The sequence below is a fragment of the Carassius gibelio genome, chromosome B8, assembly GCF_023724105.1.
Source record: "Carassius gibelio isolate Cgi1373 ecotype wild population from Czech Republic chromosome B8, carGib1.2-hapl.c, whole genome shotgun sequence".
NCBI classification, from domain to species: Eukaryota; Metazoa; Chordata; class Actinopteri; order Cypriniformes; family Cyprinidae; genus Carassius; species Carassius gibelio.
Genome location: NC_068403.1, coordinates 2,929,170 through 2,946,669, shown reverse-complemented (window position 1 = coordinate 2,946,669; position 17,500 = coordinate 2,929,170). Strand labels below are relative to the sequence as shown.

At 33.0% G+C, this 17,500-nt stretch overlaps 1 protein-coding gene across 4 annotated transcripts in view; it reads left to right on the top strand.

Annotated features, from left to right (window-relative positions):
* cltcl1 (clathrin, heavy chain-like 1) overlaps window positions 1–17,500 on the top strand; it is a 38,125-nt gene that overhangs the window by 14,598 nt on the left and 6,027 nt on the right. For 3 of the 4 annotated variants that reach the window (XM_052563415.1, XM_052563414.1, XM_052563413.1), the window contains exons 7-27: window positions 1–18; window positions 978–1,178; window positions 1,266–1,418; window positions 1,503–1,625; window positions 2,713–2,850; window positions 3,542–3,706; window positions 5,693–5,873; window positions 5,950–6,113; window positions 7,303–7,428; window positions 7,504–7,646; window positions 8,777–9,011; window positions 9,238–9,360; window positions 9,433–9,578; window positions 10,760–10,943; window positions 11,023–11,215; window positions 12,626–12,783; window positions 13,441–13,605; window positions 14,638–14,745; window positions 14,822–14,989; window positions 15,847–15,996; window positions 16,125–16,256. The exon at window positions 1–18 is cut by the window's left edge and continues 180 nt beyond it. In XM_052563415.1, coding sequence (XP_052419375.1) covers window positions 1–18; window positions 978–1,178; window positions 1,266–1,418; window positions 1,503–1,625; window positions 2,713–2,850; window positions 3,542–3,706; window positions 5,693–5,873; window positions 5,950–6,113; window positions 7,303–7,428; window positions 7,504–7,646; window positions 8,777–9,011; window positions 9,238–9,360; window positions 9,433–9,578; window positions 10,760–10,943; window positions 11,023–11,215; window positions 12,626–12,783; window positions 13,441–13,605; window positions 14,638–14,745; window positions 14,822–14,989; window positions 15,847–15,996; window positions 16,125–16,256 — 3,174 coding nt within the window. Of the gene's footprint in view, window positions 19–977; window positions 1,179–1,265; window positions 1,419–1,502; window positions 1,626–2,712; window positions 2,851–3,541; window positions 3,707–5,692; window positions 5,874–5,949; window positions 6,114–7,302; window positions 7,429–7,503; window positions 7,647–8,776; window positions 9,012–9,237; window positions 9,361–9,432; window positions 9,579–10,759; window positions 10,944–11,022; window positions 11,216–12,625; window positions 12,784–13,440; window positions 13,606–14,637; window positions 14,746–14,821; window positions 14,990–15,846; window positions 15,997–16,124; window positions 16,257–16,775; window positions 16,807–17,500 lie in introns of all 4 variants that reach the window. The other variant, XM_052563416.1, reaches the window with a different exon arrangement.

The following is a 17,500-nucleotide window of genomic DNA, read 5'->3' as shown; positions in this document are numbered from 1 at the left end:
GCTGCGTCAGCTCCCAAGGTTCCTGAAAACACACACACACACACACACACACATACGCACACACGCACACACACCCACACACATACACACACACACACAAACACACACACCCATTTACACTCACACACACGCACACCCGCGCACACACACACACACACACACACACACACTCACACACACACATGTACACTCTCACACACTCACACACACACACACACACATGTACACTCTCACACACACACACACACACTCACACACAAACCCACACACTCTCACACTCACACTCACACACACACACACACACATGTACACTCTCACACACACACTCACACACACACACACACACATGTACACTCTCACACACACACACACACACACACACATGTACACTCACACACACACACACACACACTCACACACACACACACACATGTACACTCTCTCACACACACACACACACACACACACACACATGAACACTCTCACACACACACACACACACACACACACTCACACACACACATGTACACACACACTCACAAACACACACACACACACACACACACATGTACACTCTCTCACACACACACACACACACACACACACACACACACACACACACACCAGTCACATGTACAATCACACACACACACACACATGTACACACACACACTCACAAACACACACACACACAAACACACACACACACACCAGTCACATGTACAATCACACACACACACACACACACACATGTACACACACACACTCACAAACACACACACACACACACCAGTCACATGTACACTCTCACACACAGACACAAACACACACAAACCCACACACTCTCACACACACACACACACACACACATGTACACTCTCACACACACACACACACACACACAGTTCTTCATTGGCCAGATCAGTCTTAATAGCGTGAGCACAGGGTTCAGTGTCGTCTGTTTCTCTGTTTCTCAGGGTGTGCTGCGGACGGCAGACACTGTGCGGCGGTTCCAGTCCGTCCCGGCGCAGGGGGGCCAGCCGTCTCCTCTGCTGCAGTATTTCGGGGTTCTCCTGGACCGCGGGCAGCTCAATAAGCTGGAGTCTCTGGAGCTCTGCAGGCCGGTGCTGCTGCAGGGACGAACACAGCTGCTGGAGAAGTGGCTCAAAGCAGAGAAGGTGCCAGATCAATACCAACACTGACACTGACTCGTGAGTGCTGCACTGCCCTGTGCTTACTGATCGTTTTCCCATGATGCTCTGCAGCTGGAGTGCTCGGAGGAGCTGGGGGATCTGGTGAAGGCGGCAGACGTCTCTCTGGCGCTCAGTGTTTACCTGCGAGCTAATGTTCCTGCTAAAGTCATCCAGTGCTTTGCTGAGACGGCTCAGTTCCAGAAGATAGTGCTCTATGCTAAGAAGGTACCTGTGTTCCCTTCGAAGTCTCTCTTTTGGGCTCATCTGTGTCTCTGCTCTGCTGGGACTGACGTGTTGTTTTCGGGGCAGATGGGATATTCTCCAGACTGGGTGACGCTGTTGAGGAGCGTGATGAGATCCAGTCCTGATCAGGGCCTTCAGTTCGCTCAGATGCTGGTTCAGGATGAAGAAGCGCTCGTCAACATTAATCAGGTACACACACAGACATTTCGGTTATTTCGAGAGCGAAATCAATCTAGTGCACTTAAATGCTCGTTTCCTATCATATTTACTTTCTAGTTATCTAAAACTAAAACCATAAAAATATATATTTTTTACTTGAATAAACTTTAACATGGAAAAAAACAAGTTAAACAGATATATTTAAAATAAATAAATAAAATAAACATGGCAAAAATGCACTAAAATAAAAAACAGAAAATGTACAAATAAAAATGAGTTACTTAAACTTTAATTTAATTGGAAATGAAAATATAAAAATAAAAACAAATCACTAACTTTAAAATGAAAATAAAAAACAAAAATATAAAACTACACACTAGTTGCTAAAACTTAAGGACAATTAAAATAAAAGCAGAAAACATAAAAATAAAAATTAGTTACTAAAACTTTCTGATTAGAATTAAATAAAAAATATAAATATAAAACTAAAAATGAGTAGTTAAAACTTTTTTAAAATTAAAATGAAAACAGAAAATTAAAAAATAAAAATTAGTTACTGTAACTTTAAAATTAAAATAAAAAAACAAAAATATTAAAATAAAAACTAGTTGCTAAAACTTAAGTACAATGAAAATAAAAAGAGAAAATATTAAAATTAGTTATTAAACTTGAAATAAAATTGAAATAAAATCCAAATATAAAACTAAGAATGAGTAGTTAAAACGTTATTAAAAAATAAAATTAAAACAGAAAATTAAAATTTTATAATTAGTTATGAAAACTTTAAAATTAAAATAAAAACCAAAAATATAAATATAAAAACTAGTTGCTAAAACTTAAGTAGGATTAAAATAAAAACAGATAATCTAAAAATAAAAATTAGTTACTAAAATTTAAAATTAAAATTTAACAAAAAATCTAAATATAAAATGAAGTAGAAAATAACTAAAAATGAAGTAGCTAAAACTTTAACTAAAAATGTAAAAACAGAAAATATAAAACTAAAAATTATAACAGGATCTGTAAGATTAGCACTGCTCCACACTGTGACTGTGCTCTTCACTGACCCTGTGTGTGTGTGTGTGTGTGTGTGTGTGTGTGTGTGTGTGTGTTTGAGGTGGTGGATGTCTTTATGGAGGGGAATCTAGTGCAGCAGTGTACTTCATTCCTATTGGACGCTCTGAAGAACAACAGGCCGGAGGAGGGGCCTCTGCAGACACGCCTCCTGGAGATGAACCTCATTCACGCCCCTCAGGTGAACCAATCAAACACACCGAAGCTCAAGATTTTACAAGATAAAGAGCCAATATGAGTACAACCACAATATTATAATAATATCCGAGAAACATTTGAAACCAGACCATCTGAGAACCAGTGTTATTTAAAAAAAAAAAAAATTCAGTTTGGATTTAGTTTATTTAACAATTTTGACCACTTCATTATTTTTATTGTAGTATTATTTATATTCTGTTATAGTATTTAAATGTTTATTATTTGTTTATTTATAAATACTTTTAAAGTTTTTGTGATCTGCTTTTGTCATTTTTAGCATTCTTTGTTTATGTTTAGCTTTATATTAACAACATTTGTTAATTTTTATTTACTTTTTAAAATCTTAAGTGAGTTTTTCCATCTAATATTTATATTTTCATTTTAATGCTATTTCAATTAATGCAAACCATTAAAAAAAGTTAGTTTTGGTCAGAATTAAAATGTACACATGAATGTTTAGTTTGTTTAGTTTTTTTGCATTTTATTGATGAAGTTTAGCTTATTTTTAGCTTAGCTGAGCTCTTTCATACTCAATAAATGAGAGACATCGTCCAAAAACACTTTTAATGCACATCACATCATAATTTAGATTTTGAACCTTGGATCATCGGAAACCAAAAGCCTATCACTACCAGATTTTGCCTGTTGTGTTTGTTATGTGCGTGTGTTTGCAGGTGGCAGACGCGATCCTGGGGAATCAGATGTTCACTCACTACGAGCGCGCTCACATCGCTCAGCTGTGTGAGAAAGCCGGTTTACTGCAGAGAGCTCTGGAGCATTACAGCGACCCCTACGACATCAAACGGACCGTCGTACACACACACCTGCTCAACCCTGAGGTTTGTGTGTGTGTGAGAGGGCTAAATGACTCCGGAAGTGCATTTTTGTGTGATTTTATAATGCTTCCAGTCATCGTTTCGATTGTTTTCTACCCTGAATTTCACCTTTTATTTGTTCGATTCGTCTGAAGGGGCGTGTCTACTGTGATGCATCAATGGAGACGCCCCACTGCTGTGATTGGCTAATATCTTTGCATATTAAATGAGCATTACATGTGGAACTCTTTTGAAAACGTTTGCTCCATTTTTACTGTAACAGTCACCAAGATGAACAAATCATGAACAGTGGTGATTATAGCATTATATTTAGAGAAGTTGCAAAAGAAAAGTAACAAAGTAAAAGAAAATATATAGCTATATATATATATATATATATATATATATATATATATATTTTTTTTTTTTTTTTTTACTAGATCTTTACTACTTTAACAACATTTTTATTTTTATTTAATGCTCTTGAATTTTAAAATATAATGGTATAGCACTTGAAGTTTTTGTTTATTAGTTAAAAAACTAAATAAAGTGTATTAATACTATTATTAGTTTTATTACTTAATTTTTTACAGTTATATTTAATGAGTCACAATTTGTGAGTAACAAACCAAATCTCCAGAATGGAAAACGTATGCGCATCCCTGCGATAGACTGCAATCCTGCGACAACAATTATAAATAGAACAAACTTTGATCGTAATATAGAGAAGTTGATTGTTAATTAACTGGTTTGATTCGCTAATGCAACAGCAGTAAAACACTGTGGGACAAAGAACATCTGTACATGAGCCTTTATATATTACACATATATATTATATATTAAAACATGAAATGCAGTTTCAGATTTTTATGTTTGTTTCTCGAGGTTTGTAAATAAAAAATGGCCTGATGATGCATGTTGAGGGGAAATTGTAATGTCATGATTCTCCCGATTTTAGATCCTGGCTTCTCAGAAGTGTAGAAAACAATATTGCATATCCCTTATGAAAATTAACCATGGTTTTACTACAAATAAAACCAAAAAACCATGGTTACTATAGTTAAACCATGGTAACAACAAATTAACCATGGTTTTGCTATATTAACCATAGTTTAACCATGGTATTTGTAGTAAATCTGTGGTTATACAAATGTAAGTCAATACGCCAAAAAACCATAGGTTACTACAGTTTTACTATAATAAAACCATGGTTATTTTTTGTAAGGGATTAAAATGATGAGTTTGTTTTGTGTTTTGAAACTTGCAGTGTTTTTATTGCCGAGTTTCCTCTGATGTGTAAATATCAATTATTTTTTTTATTTATTTTTTTACATTTTTTAATTCACATTTTTAAATTTTTTAATTACAGATTTTAAATTACATTTAGTAATTTTTTTAATTAATAAAAAGAAAATATTAAAATGTGTATGTTTAAATAAAAAAGTAAATGTTAAAATGTTTCAATTGAAATGTTTCAATTCTAATTTGTCAATTTGTAATTAAAAATTTTACATTTTAAAATGCATATTTTTTACTTTTAAATTCTAATTTTTCTTTTTTTTATTTAAAATTGTACCTTTACATTTTTAACTAAAGTTTGTACTTTTTAATTTTTTTTTACATTTTTAAATTCAAATTGTTACTTTTTTACATTTAAATTCAAATTTTAACATTTTAAAATTTTTACTTTTTTAATTAACAATTTTACATTTTAAAATTCATATTTTTACATTTTCACATTCATATTATTACATTTAAATTCACATTTTTACTTTTATAAAAAATTTTAAGTTTTAATTTTTAACTAAAGTTGGTACTTTTTTTTAAGTATATCTTTTTTTTACTTTTTTTATTCTAATTGTTACTTTTTTACATTTAAGTATTTAAATTCTAATTTTTACATTTTAAAATTCAAATTTTTACATTTAAAAATTCTAATTTTTACAAGTGTCAATAAAGATATTGTCTTTCAGAGCAGCATTGAACATTTCATGTTGTTTTTCTTCTCAGTGGCTGGTGAATTTCTTCGGCTCTCTGTCTGTGGGTGACTCCGTCGAGTGTTTGAGGGCCATGTTGGCAGCAAACCTGCGTCAGAACCTGCAGCTGAGCGTTCAGATCGCCACCAAGTACCACGAGCAGCTGGGAACGCAGACGCTGGTGGAGCTTTTCGAGTCGTTCAAGAGCTACGAGGGTGAGACGCTCTCCGGCGCTTGTGTGTTTGTGAGGCTGGTGTGGTGAATGATTCCTCATTTCTGTGTCCTGCTCAGGTCTGTTTTATTTTCTGGGCTCGATCGTGAACTTCAGTCAGGATCCTGATGTGCACTTCAAGTACATTCAGGCGGCGTGTAAAACGGGTCAGATCAAAGAGGTGGAGCGCATCTGTCGAGAGAGCAGCTGCTACAACGCCGAGCGCGTCAAGAACTTCCTCAAGGTAGTAAATTAATAATAATTAAATATTAACTATAACCATAACATATTTAATATACTATATTTGTAATTGTTTTTATTAAAATTAGTAAATGAATATTTGTACTTTTTTCATTCAAATTTTTATATTTTCAAATTCAGATTTGTACGTTTTAATTAAAATTTTTACATTTTTAATTTAAGATTTTACGTTTTAATTTTTTAACTCAAATTTGTACTTTTTTAATTCAGATTTTTACTTTTTTTTATTACATTTTAGAATTTTTGAATTTTTTTAGCATTTTTTATTCAAATTTTTACATTTAAATTAAAGATTGTGAATGCTATTTTTTAAATGTTTACATAAAAATTAATACGTTTTTCAAGGCAAATTTTTAAATGTTTAATCTTTTTTATTTAAAACTTTATAACTATGACATTTTTACATTAAATTAACCTTTTATTTTAATTTATTGAATTAGTTGAATTAAATACATAATAAATTACAAAGCTAACATTTTCATTTTTAATGTAATAATTTAGAGTATTTTTTATCCATTTAAATAACAATAAAATAAACCTTTAACTTTATCTTATATTTGCAGTTATTAATTTCTAAATTAAAATTAATTAATTAAAATTAATTATTAAGTAACAGTTTATTTTAATTAACTGAATTAATTTAAACTGAATTATTTACAATAAAATAAACATTCAACATTTGTGTAAAGTTCACAAACATTCATTGCAGCTTAATAAATTTTTTGTAGAATTATTAACAATTTATTTAAACTAATTGAATTGAATCGAATAATGTACAATAAAATAAATGTTTAACATTATCTTATATTTAAATTTTTACGTGCAATTATACTTTTTTTATTGAATAATATGAATTGAACTGAAAACCATTAACATTCAAAAAAATTTTTTTTTATAATTAATAATTAATTTTAAGAATAAATAATTTAACCGTAGCTTACTTTTAACATTTTTAATTAAACTGACTACAATTTCCCCCTTTTTGCATTTCTCTTTAATTATAATTTTTATAATAATGAATAAGTTTTTATGAATTGTCTCACGCTCTACTGCTTTGATTATATAAATGCATTCTAATTCTTTTTGACAATAGAATGTAGCTTTATTTGTGATGCGAGTTAAGCTCATCAGATGGACTTGATCTGTGTGTGTGTGTGTGTGTCTTTACACAGGAAGCCAAACTCACCGACCAGCTTCCTCTCATCATCGTGTGCGACCGCTTCGATTTCGTCCACGATCTCGTGCTCTACTTGTACCGTAACACCCTGCAGAAGTACATCGAGATCTACGTCCAGAAGGTACAGCGAGAGTCACACACACACACAGTTGATGTGATCTGGAGAGCTCATGTGTGTGTGTTCGCTCTGCTGCAGGTCAATCCCAGCCGGCTGCCGGTGGTTGTCGGAGGTCTGCTGGATGTGGACTGCTCCGAGGACACCATCAAGAGTCTGATCCTCGCCGTACGAGGAGATTTCAGCACTGACCAGCTGGTGGAGGAAGTGGAGAAAAGAAACCGGTAGAACTGATCCCGTCCGGTTCTTTCTCATCACCCACTGCTTCTCTCCTCTCAAGATCAAAACACACCAGTTCACATGATAAAACAGTGGAGAATCATTAGATGCATTGGATATTTATGATGTATTTCTAATATTATATAATATGCGGGCCACAAAACCAGTCATAAGGATCAGTTTCCCAAAATTGAGATTTATACATCATCTGAAGGCTGAATAAATACGTTTTTCCATTGATGTATGGTTTGTTGTGATCGGACAATATTTGAAAATCTGGAATCTGAGGGAGCAAAAAAATTCAAATATTGAGAAAATCATCTTTAAATTTGTCCAGATGAGTTCTTAGCAATGCATATTACTAATAAAAAATTCAGTTTTTATATACAGTTTTTTACTGTAGGAAATTTACTGAATATCTTCATGCAACATGATCTTTACCTAATATGCGAATGATTTTTGGCATAAAAGAAAAATCGATAATTTGACCCACACAATGTATTTTTGGCTATTGCTACAAGTTTCCCCCAGAGACTCAAGACTGCTTTTGTGCTCCAGAGACATATTTAATAATATGGCAAAAACTAGTTTGATGATTCGAGTGTTTTTTTTTATTTCCCAGTTTGTTATCATAGTATTTCAACGTATTAGTAAATTGAAGATTACCCAAGAAAAAAATCTGTAAAATAATATAATATTTAATATACTGTAAATACTCAATGAATCATGAATACTCAATCGAAGCTCAGAAATTAATAACACCCTTGATTATTTTTTGTTTATTTTTCTTCTCATATGAAACATTTTTAAAACTACTATATAAACTCAAACTTTTTACTATATATATATATATAAGGTGTTAATATTGTGTTAATGATGTATTCATGAATATAAACAAATCGACCATAAAGAAAATGTTAATATACTAATATAAAATGTATTTACTATATAAAAATGTATATACAAATAAAAAAAAAATAATCCACTATATATAAATTAAAAATAACTTTAATATATATATAGAGGAAATGCATATGAAATATAATCAAAAATGCCATATATGAAAATGTTTTGTTGAGATCGATTATTTTATATAGTTGTACAGTCCGATCCATCAGTGTCTCGTCTTCTCCAGACTGAAGCTGCTCTTGTCTTGGCTGGAGTCTCGTGTTCAGGAGGGCTGTGAAGAACCTGCTACCCACAATGCACTGGCAAAGATCTACATAGACAGTAACAACAATCCCGAGCGCTTCCTCCGAGAAAACCTTCACTACGACAGCGCGACCGTGGGCCGATACTGCGAGAAGAGAGACCCGCATCTCGCCTTTGTGGCCTACGAGAGAGGACAGTGTGACCTGGAGCTCATACAGGTCTCCACGGCTGCAGTCATTGGATTAAAAATCCAGTAAAATTAGTAAAATAATGAAATATTTTTACAATTTAAAATAACCACTTTCTATTTGAATACGTGTTAAGATGTAATTTATTTTTGGGATGCGCTGCTGTATTTCCAGCATCATTACTCTCCAGTCTCCAGTGTCACATGATCTTCAGAAATCATTGCTGCTCAAGAAACTGTTTTCTGTCCTTCTGTAGGTGTGCAATGAAAACTCTCTGTTTAAAAGCGAGTCGCGGTATCTGGTGCGACGGAAAGATCCTGATCTTTGGGCTCAAGTTCTGCAGGAGACGAACCCGTACAGACGGCCGCTGATAGATCAGGCACGAGTCACACCTGAAACATCTGCGGTGTGGGATCACTGAGTATATTAACCATGAGGATTGTGTGCACAGGTGGTTCAGACGGCTCTGCCGGAGACGCAGGATCCAGAGGAAGTGTCTGTGACGGTGAAGGCGTTTATGACGGCCGATCTGCCCAATGAACTCATCGAACTTCTGGAGAAGATCGTTCTGGAGAACTCCATATTCTGTGAACACAGGTCTGTCTGAGAGACTCATATTATACCAGAGACCAGATATCACCCGGTGACATTTTATGTATTGGTCCAAATTAAATATATAATGGATTAGATGCATTGGAAAAATCACACAAATTGTGTAAATTAAGGATTATTTTAAAATTATGTTTAGTTGGAGAGTGGCTGTGTGGAGCATCAAAAGTATATTATATTATATTATATTATATTATATTATATTATATTATATTATATTATATTATATTATATTATATTATATTATATTATATTATTTATTAAATTATATTATATTATCATATCATATTATATCGTATTATATTATTATATTATATTATATTATATTATATTATATTATATTATCATATTATATTATATTATATCATATCATATTATTATTATATCATATCATATCATATTATATTATATTATATTATATTATATTATATTATATTATATTATATTATTATATCATATCATATCATATTATATCATATTATATTATATTATATTATATTGTATTATATTATTATACTATATTATTATTTATTATATCATATATTATATTATTATTTTATATATTATATTATATTATATTATATTATATTATTATAATAAAGTATTGCATTACCTTCTATTGAATTAAGATTGATTGTTTTGTTATATTCCTCATTTTTAAGAAGCATTGAATAAAAGTGCTAAATAAAAATGTAAACACATTAAGAAGTAAACATATTAAATTGCAATGTAATTAAGATTTACCACTGTTGAATAGTGCCTTTGCATAAAAGCATCATTTATTAATTCATAAATTTAAATATATTACATTACAACATATATTGTATTATATTATAAAATTAAGATTAATCTCTTTATTGTATTCCTCAGTTGTAAGTAGTTTTGAATAAATGTGTTGTGTTTTGTAATAAAATATAATTAAATTGTAGTTCTTCACATTTTATTCATTGTATCTGCTAAATGAATACATGTAAACACATTATATTGTATTATATTTGTATGTTATATTAAATTATAATGCTGAATTAGGATTAAATGCTTTGTTGTTTTGCTCATTTGTAAGCAGCTTTGGATAAAAACATCTACTAAATTATTAGACGTTTTGAGATATGATTGATTATTATATTGCATGATTTATGAGATATGATAAAACGTGTGTTTTGCATCAGGAACCTGCAGAACCTGTTGATCCTGACGGCCATTAAAGCGGACCGGACGCGGGTGATGGAGTACATCAACCGGCTGGACAATTACGACGCTCCTGACATCGCCAACATCGCCATCAGCAGCGAGCTGTACGAAGAGGCCTTCTCCATCTTCAAGAAGTTCGACGTCAACACCTCAGCGATACAGGTACACACACACAAGATCACGTGATGGTCCGCACACAGACGTCTGGATGACAAACGAGGGATATTATAAACTGATGCAGGTTCTGATCGAGCACATGGGGAATCTGGACCGGGCGTATGAGTTCGCGGAGCACTGTGCCGAAGGCTCGGTCTGGAGTCGTCTGGCTCAGGCTCAGCTTCAGTCTGGTCTGATTAAAGAGGCCATCGACTCCTACATCAAATCTGGAGAGCCGTCGGCGTACATGGAGGTGGTGGATGCTGCCAGCAGAAACGGTGAGATGATCTGAGATCAAACAGTTCACTTCCAGAACAAATGTTCACAGATCATGTACACACCTCCTTGTCATCCGTAAAGAAATGGTGCCCTCGAGTTCAAACTTCCCTAATGCAGTTTAGGAGGAACAAGCGTCTTATCTTGTGAAATGATCGGTCATTTTCTAAAACATAACCTTTTGAGGTCATAAGACGTTGCTGAAAAGAACATTATTTTGTGTATTTGGTGTAATGAAAAGTCTTTATGTGGTTTAAGGTTCAAAAAACATATTACTTTCCACATACTGTACATTATTGTTTCTACTCTATGCCTTGCTTTCTGAAAAGCGTTGATTTTTACAAAGCTCATCAGTCTGAAAAGCGAGGTGTGCTCTGATTGGCCAGCTATCACCACCATATCACGCCCCTCACCATACTCTGATACATGTGTCCCGGTGCGATGTGACAAAACCAAAACAAAACATTACAAACGAGGCATTTGTTGCATCCAGTGGGGACATAATTACTGATTATAATGATTTATACTATATTTTTACGAAAGAAATAGCCTCAGATGCATTCTATAAATGAACAGCAAACTTATTGAGCTGTCATAAGAAAAAAATCACTTTGATGGGATTTTTTAAATAATGCTCCAGGTTGTCATCCCACTTTTATTGCGCAGAGATGGTAGTCCTGTGAAACTTAAAACACTTAACATTTTCTATGTCCTGACCATTAAAGCTGCAGTCGGTAACTTTTGACGCTCTAGCGTTTAATAAACAGAACTGCTTGCGTCTTGCGGAAGAACATCGTAGCCGGATCTACTTCTCTCTGTTTATGTCTATGAAGAATCACAAAGGTACTGGGTTACTCCGCCGTGGTACCCCCCGAAGCAATCTAAAATAGTCCGAATATAAACACTTATTATAGGTGCACCCTAGTGATCCAGGACAAGCTAAAAACACTGTTTGGAAAATGGATTCATGGTGTACTCGCTTATTATATAAATTTTTCTACATTTTGAACACAAACAAAGTTACGGACCGCAGCTCTGATTGGTTGTTTCTTACCGGGAGCTGATTAATTTCTGCAAATGGCAATAGGACACTGGGAGGAGCCAGAGGAGCTTGATTTTTTCACAGATTATCTGTCTCATATTCTACTGTCAGGACATAATGACAGGTTTAACAAATATGTAAAAAATATATTTTTACAAAAGTTACCTACTGCAGCTTTAATAGTCAATGGCAAAACAGCATTTTTCCCTCATCCTCCGTCGGAAATCAAAAACCATTTCCTTTGTTTTTAGGATACTCAGCTTGATCTGTCCTCAAACATCCTTTAACTGATGTGGAGATGGCTGAAAGACGTCCATAATATGCTGTAAATTGATTGAACAATATCCCAGGCAAGTGTCTGTTTTAACAGGGAACTGGGAGGATCTGGTGAAGTTTCTTCAGATGGCGAGGAAGAAAGCTAGAGAGTCGTATGTGGAGACGGAGCTCATCTTTGCTCTGGCTAAAACGAATCGTCTGACTGAGCTGGAGGACTTTATCAACGGCCCCAACAACGCTCACATACAGCAAGTACGGAGATTTACACACTTTTAACGTTAACGAGCTTCCTTATCTGATAAATCTCTCTCTCTATAATTTTTTGAAAGTTTTATTTAAGTACGATTGAGGTGATATTACAGTTATTACTGTTTTTATTAATTTTGCTATTAATATTTATTCATTAGTTTTATTGTTATATTTTCCATTTTCTTTTTAATTTAAGTTATTATTTTAGCAATATTGTTTTTTTAATGTCCACATCTAATTTAACTTAGTAAAAATGAGAAATGTCTTTTTCAACTAGCTGAAATACTATAATAATAAAGGTAAGTTTAAGTCTTTTAATATTTTATTTAATTTAACATTTGTATTTTAAGTAACAAAAATGTCAAGTTTTTATAAACAGTCATTTAAACAACACTTGCCAGTAAAATGCTCTCAGATACGGATAATGATAGCAACAATATATTATGCATATGTATGTAATATTAATGGTAGCATGTTTATTTTTAATAGTGAATATATTTTAAGCATTTTCCCTAATGCATAATAAATAATTGACAACAAATTGTCTCAACATTATTGTGCACACATGATGACAAAAGCAGAACGTGTGCTTTGAGATCTATCACTTGAGATCACCGTGGTCATCTTGTGTTGTGTCCAGTAATGTGTTTCTGTCTGTAGGTTGGCGAGAGATGTTATGAAGAGGGTATGTTTGAAGCCGCCCGGCTGCTGTTTAATAACATGTCTAATTTCGCTCGTCTGGCGTCTACACTCGTTCACCTCGGCGAGTTTCAGGCGGCCGTTGACAGCGCACGAAAGGCCAGCTGCACGCGCACATGGAAAGAGGTGAGAGATGAAGACATTATTAACATTTAACATTTACATTCAGTCATTTAACAGATGCTTTTATCCAAAGTGACTTACAAATGAATCGGTTGGATGAATGATTCAATGACTCACTCGGGTTTAGTTTCATAGAGTTTCATTAAAACATTTTTTTTGATCACATAGAATTAATTATGCAATTCTAATTCATGCTTCCACTGAAAACAATGTTATTTTATTAAATACATATTATTAAACTAGGGCTGGTTGAATTTTTTACAAATTAATTAACTAAAGTATTGATTCATTAATTGCAAATTAATTGCACATCAATATGGGCTGAGAAATTACACCTCAAAAGATAATCTAATGTCATTATTGTGTAAAATGAGTAATAGACATTGCTAAAAAGAGATATATTGATTCACCATAGAATTTATTAGGCCACATATAAACTTTTAAGATAACATTAACATTGTGTTCAGAAGAAGCATGAATTAGAATTGCATAATTAATTATTTGAGATTATTTGGTTTTAAATAGGCATTCATGTTTCTTATTTTATACTGAAATAGAAAATACAAAATTATTTTTTTATGAAACTCTTCGAAACTAAACCCTATTGTCTTAATGAGTGAGTCATTGAATCATTCATCCAAACGATTCATTCAAACAGATGATTCATTCAAAAAAGTTTTTTTTATGTCTATATGGTTTTTATTCATTTTTATTTTAGTTTTAGTTAATATAGTACATCAAGTTAAACTAAATCAATACCAGAAGCAAAATGTTAAACTAAAACCACCAAGTCATTCAGTTTTTTCATAACCGATTCATTTAAATGGCTCATTCATTCAGAAATGAAGCAAGTGAACTGTGTTTATGAACGAGTCACTGAATCACTGACTCACTCGATTCGATTGTGCTCATCCCGCACACATATAAGTAAATGCATGTTATTGCACCATTTGAACTACTTTAGACATTATTCTTTTGTCATGCACAGCTGGTTTGTAGCGTCCTGTAATGTGTGTGTCCTCGCTGTGTTTGCAGGTGTGTTTTGCGTGTGTGGACGGAGAGGAGTTCAGGTTAGCGCAGATCTCCGGTCTTCACATCGTCACTCATGCTGATGAACTGGAGGAGCTCATTAACTACTATCAGGTGAAAACCCTCTCAGTCTCAGTCTGTGGACGACGAGCTCGGTGCGGGTTTGTGACGTCTTCTCTGTGTGTGTCAGGACCGTGGTTATTTCGAGGAGCTGATGGTGCTGCTGGAGGCGGCGCTGGGGCTGGAGCGCGCTCACATGGGGATGTTCACCGAGCTGGCCATCCTCTACTCCAAATACAAACCCCAGAGGATGAGGGAACATCTGGAGCTCTTCTGGTCTCGGGTCAACATCCCTAAGGTGCGACTCTCGCTGATGTGTTCCTCAAAGTGTGAGATGAAGAAATCAACATGTTATTTTCTGCATCCTGAAGCGTGTGTGGAAGAGAGTGATGCTTGCAACGTGAAGCCCATAGGTTTGATTCTCAGGGAATGCATGAACTTATTAGATGTAGACGGTGCATGCATTATAAGCCTCTCTGGATAAAAGGCATCTGTGAAATGCATTAAATGTAAACGAGTAAGGAAATTAATTAAAAAAAATTAGTTATCAGCACTAGCACTGTAAGTTGTACCGAGCAACTTTTTTTGTTTCTTTTTTATGTTGTAATGTTGCACAAAGTTAACGTTTCAATGTTACATTATGGTTCTACTCTACTGTTCAAACGTTTGGGTTCGGTAAGATCTTGAGTTAGTCTCTATCTTGCTCAAAAAGGCTGCGTTTATTATATTAAAAATACAGGAAAAACAAGTAAACTGTGAAATATTTTTTACAGTTTCAAAAACTATTTTCCATGTGAATATCTATTAAACTCTAATTTATTTCAGTGATGCTCCGCTGTATTTTCAGCATCATTTCTCCAGTCTTCAGTGTCACATGATCTTCAGAAATCATGAAAATATGATACATTTAATTTTTCAGGATTCTTTGATCAATGTAAAGTTCTAAAGAACAGTATTTATTTGAAATAGAAATCTTATGTAACACTATAAATGTAATTTAATTGAATTCATCCTCAAATCATAATGATCTTAACATTTTGAATGCTAGTGTAATTAGCTATAAAGTTTATACTTTTCTCTTGTTAAGATTAATGTTGATATGAATGCACTGCAGGAAAGGCAGTGTTTATGATTTGCTGTGTTGTGATTGGTCAGGTGTTGCGAGCGGCTGAAGAGGCCCATCTGTGGGCGGAGCTTGTTCTCCTGTATGATAAATATGAGGAGTACGACAACGCCATCCTGACGATGATAGCGCACCCCAGCGATGCCTGGAGAGACGCTTCCTTCAAAGAGCTCATCAGCAAGGTCACATGACACTGATCACACGTTGCAGTGTTTCTCACGTCACAGTGCAGTGATTGTGGAGCAGCTCAGATGAGAAACGGTTATGTGTGAGGATGTGTAATGTTGTTGTGTTCGTTGTTCTCGTGAAGGTGGCCAATGTGGAGCTGTATTATAAATCCCTGCAGTTTTATCTGGATTATAAACCGCTTCTGCTCAACGATCTGCTGTGTGTTCTTGCTCCTCGACTGGATCACAACAGAGCCGTCAGCTTCTTCAGCAGGGTACGCCAACATTCATGCACACAGTTACTACTGTATTTTCCGGACTATAAGTCGCACTTTTTCTCATAGTTTGGCTGATCCTGTGACTTATAGTCAGGTGTGACTTAATTATCAAAATTAATTTGACATGAACCAAGAGAAATGAACTAAGAGACATGAACCAAAAAAAACATTACCGTCTCCAGCCGCCAGAGGGCGCTCTATGCTGCTCAGTTCTCCTGTAGTCTACACTGAAGACATAGAGCGCCCTCTTGCGGCTGGAGACGGTAATGTTTTCTCTTGGTTCTAAATAAATGCGACTTATAGTCCAGTGTTTTTTTTAATAGCAGCACTATTTTAGTATTATTTATATATTAAAGAATCTTAATTAGTTTTTGTTTTATGTTTTTTTTTTTTTTTTTTTTTTTTAGTCATCTTGTTATGTTTTTGTTTTTATATTTCCATTGAACTTTAATTTATTTAAATTTTAGTTTTGGGTATTTTATTACTGTACATCATTTTAAATTTATTTTATTTCAGTTAGTTCCCTAGGAAACATTTCTACTTTCATGTAAGTATTTTTATTTTATTTTATTTTATTTTATTTTTCTCTGTGTTGCAGCATTATTTAGTATCATATTATAGCGTACAAGGTTTTATTATTAGTGTTTGGTTTTAATTATTAGTTAAAATTATTTAAAATTCGTTTTATTTTTTATTTGTGTGCTTTTGTCATTTTAATTTTTTTGTTTTTATATTTCTTCTTAGCTTTAATTTATTTAAATTTCAGTAATTTTATTACTTCAATTTAATTCTTTTACATTTCAATTTGATGCCAAGACAGCATTTCTACTTTTAATGTGAGTTAAAGTTTTTAATTTAATATTTGTTATTTTACTTTGATGCATTCTTATTCAAGTATTATTTAAATATTATAGTGTATAAGATTTTTTATTAGCTTTAAGTTTTATATGTAGTTTTGAGTGATAATTTTCATTTGTTTTAGTCATTTTGTAATTTTTTAGTTGTTAGTTGCCACTGCAATTTTTATTTAATTTAATTTAAAATTATTTTATTTTATTTTAATTATTGTTTTTAATTATTTTATTTTATTTATATTTATTTATTATTATTATTTTTAATTATTTTATTTATATTTATTTATTTAGTTTTTATATTACTATTATTTGTAATTATTTTAGTTTTTTATTATTTTGTATCTTTTTGTATTTTATTTTCACTTAACAAACTGATTTGCATTGAGT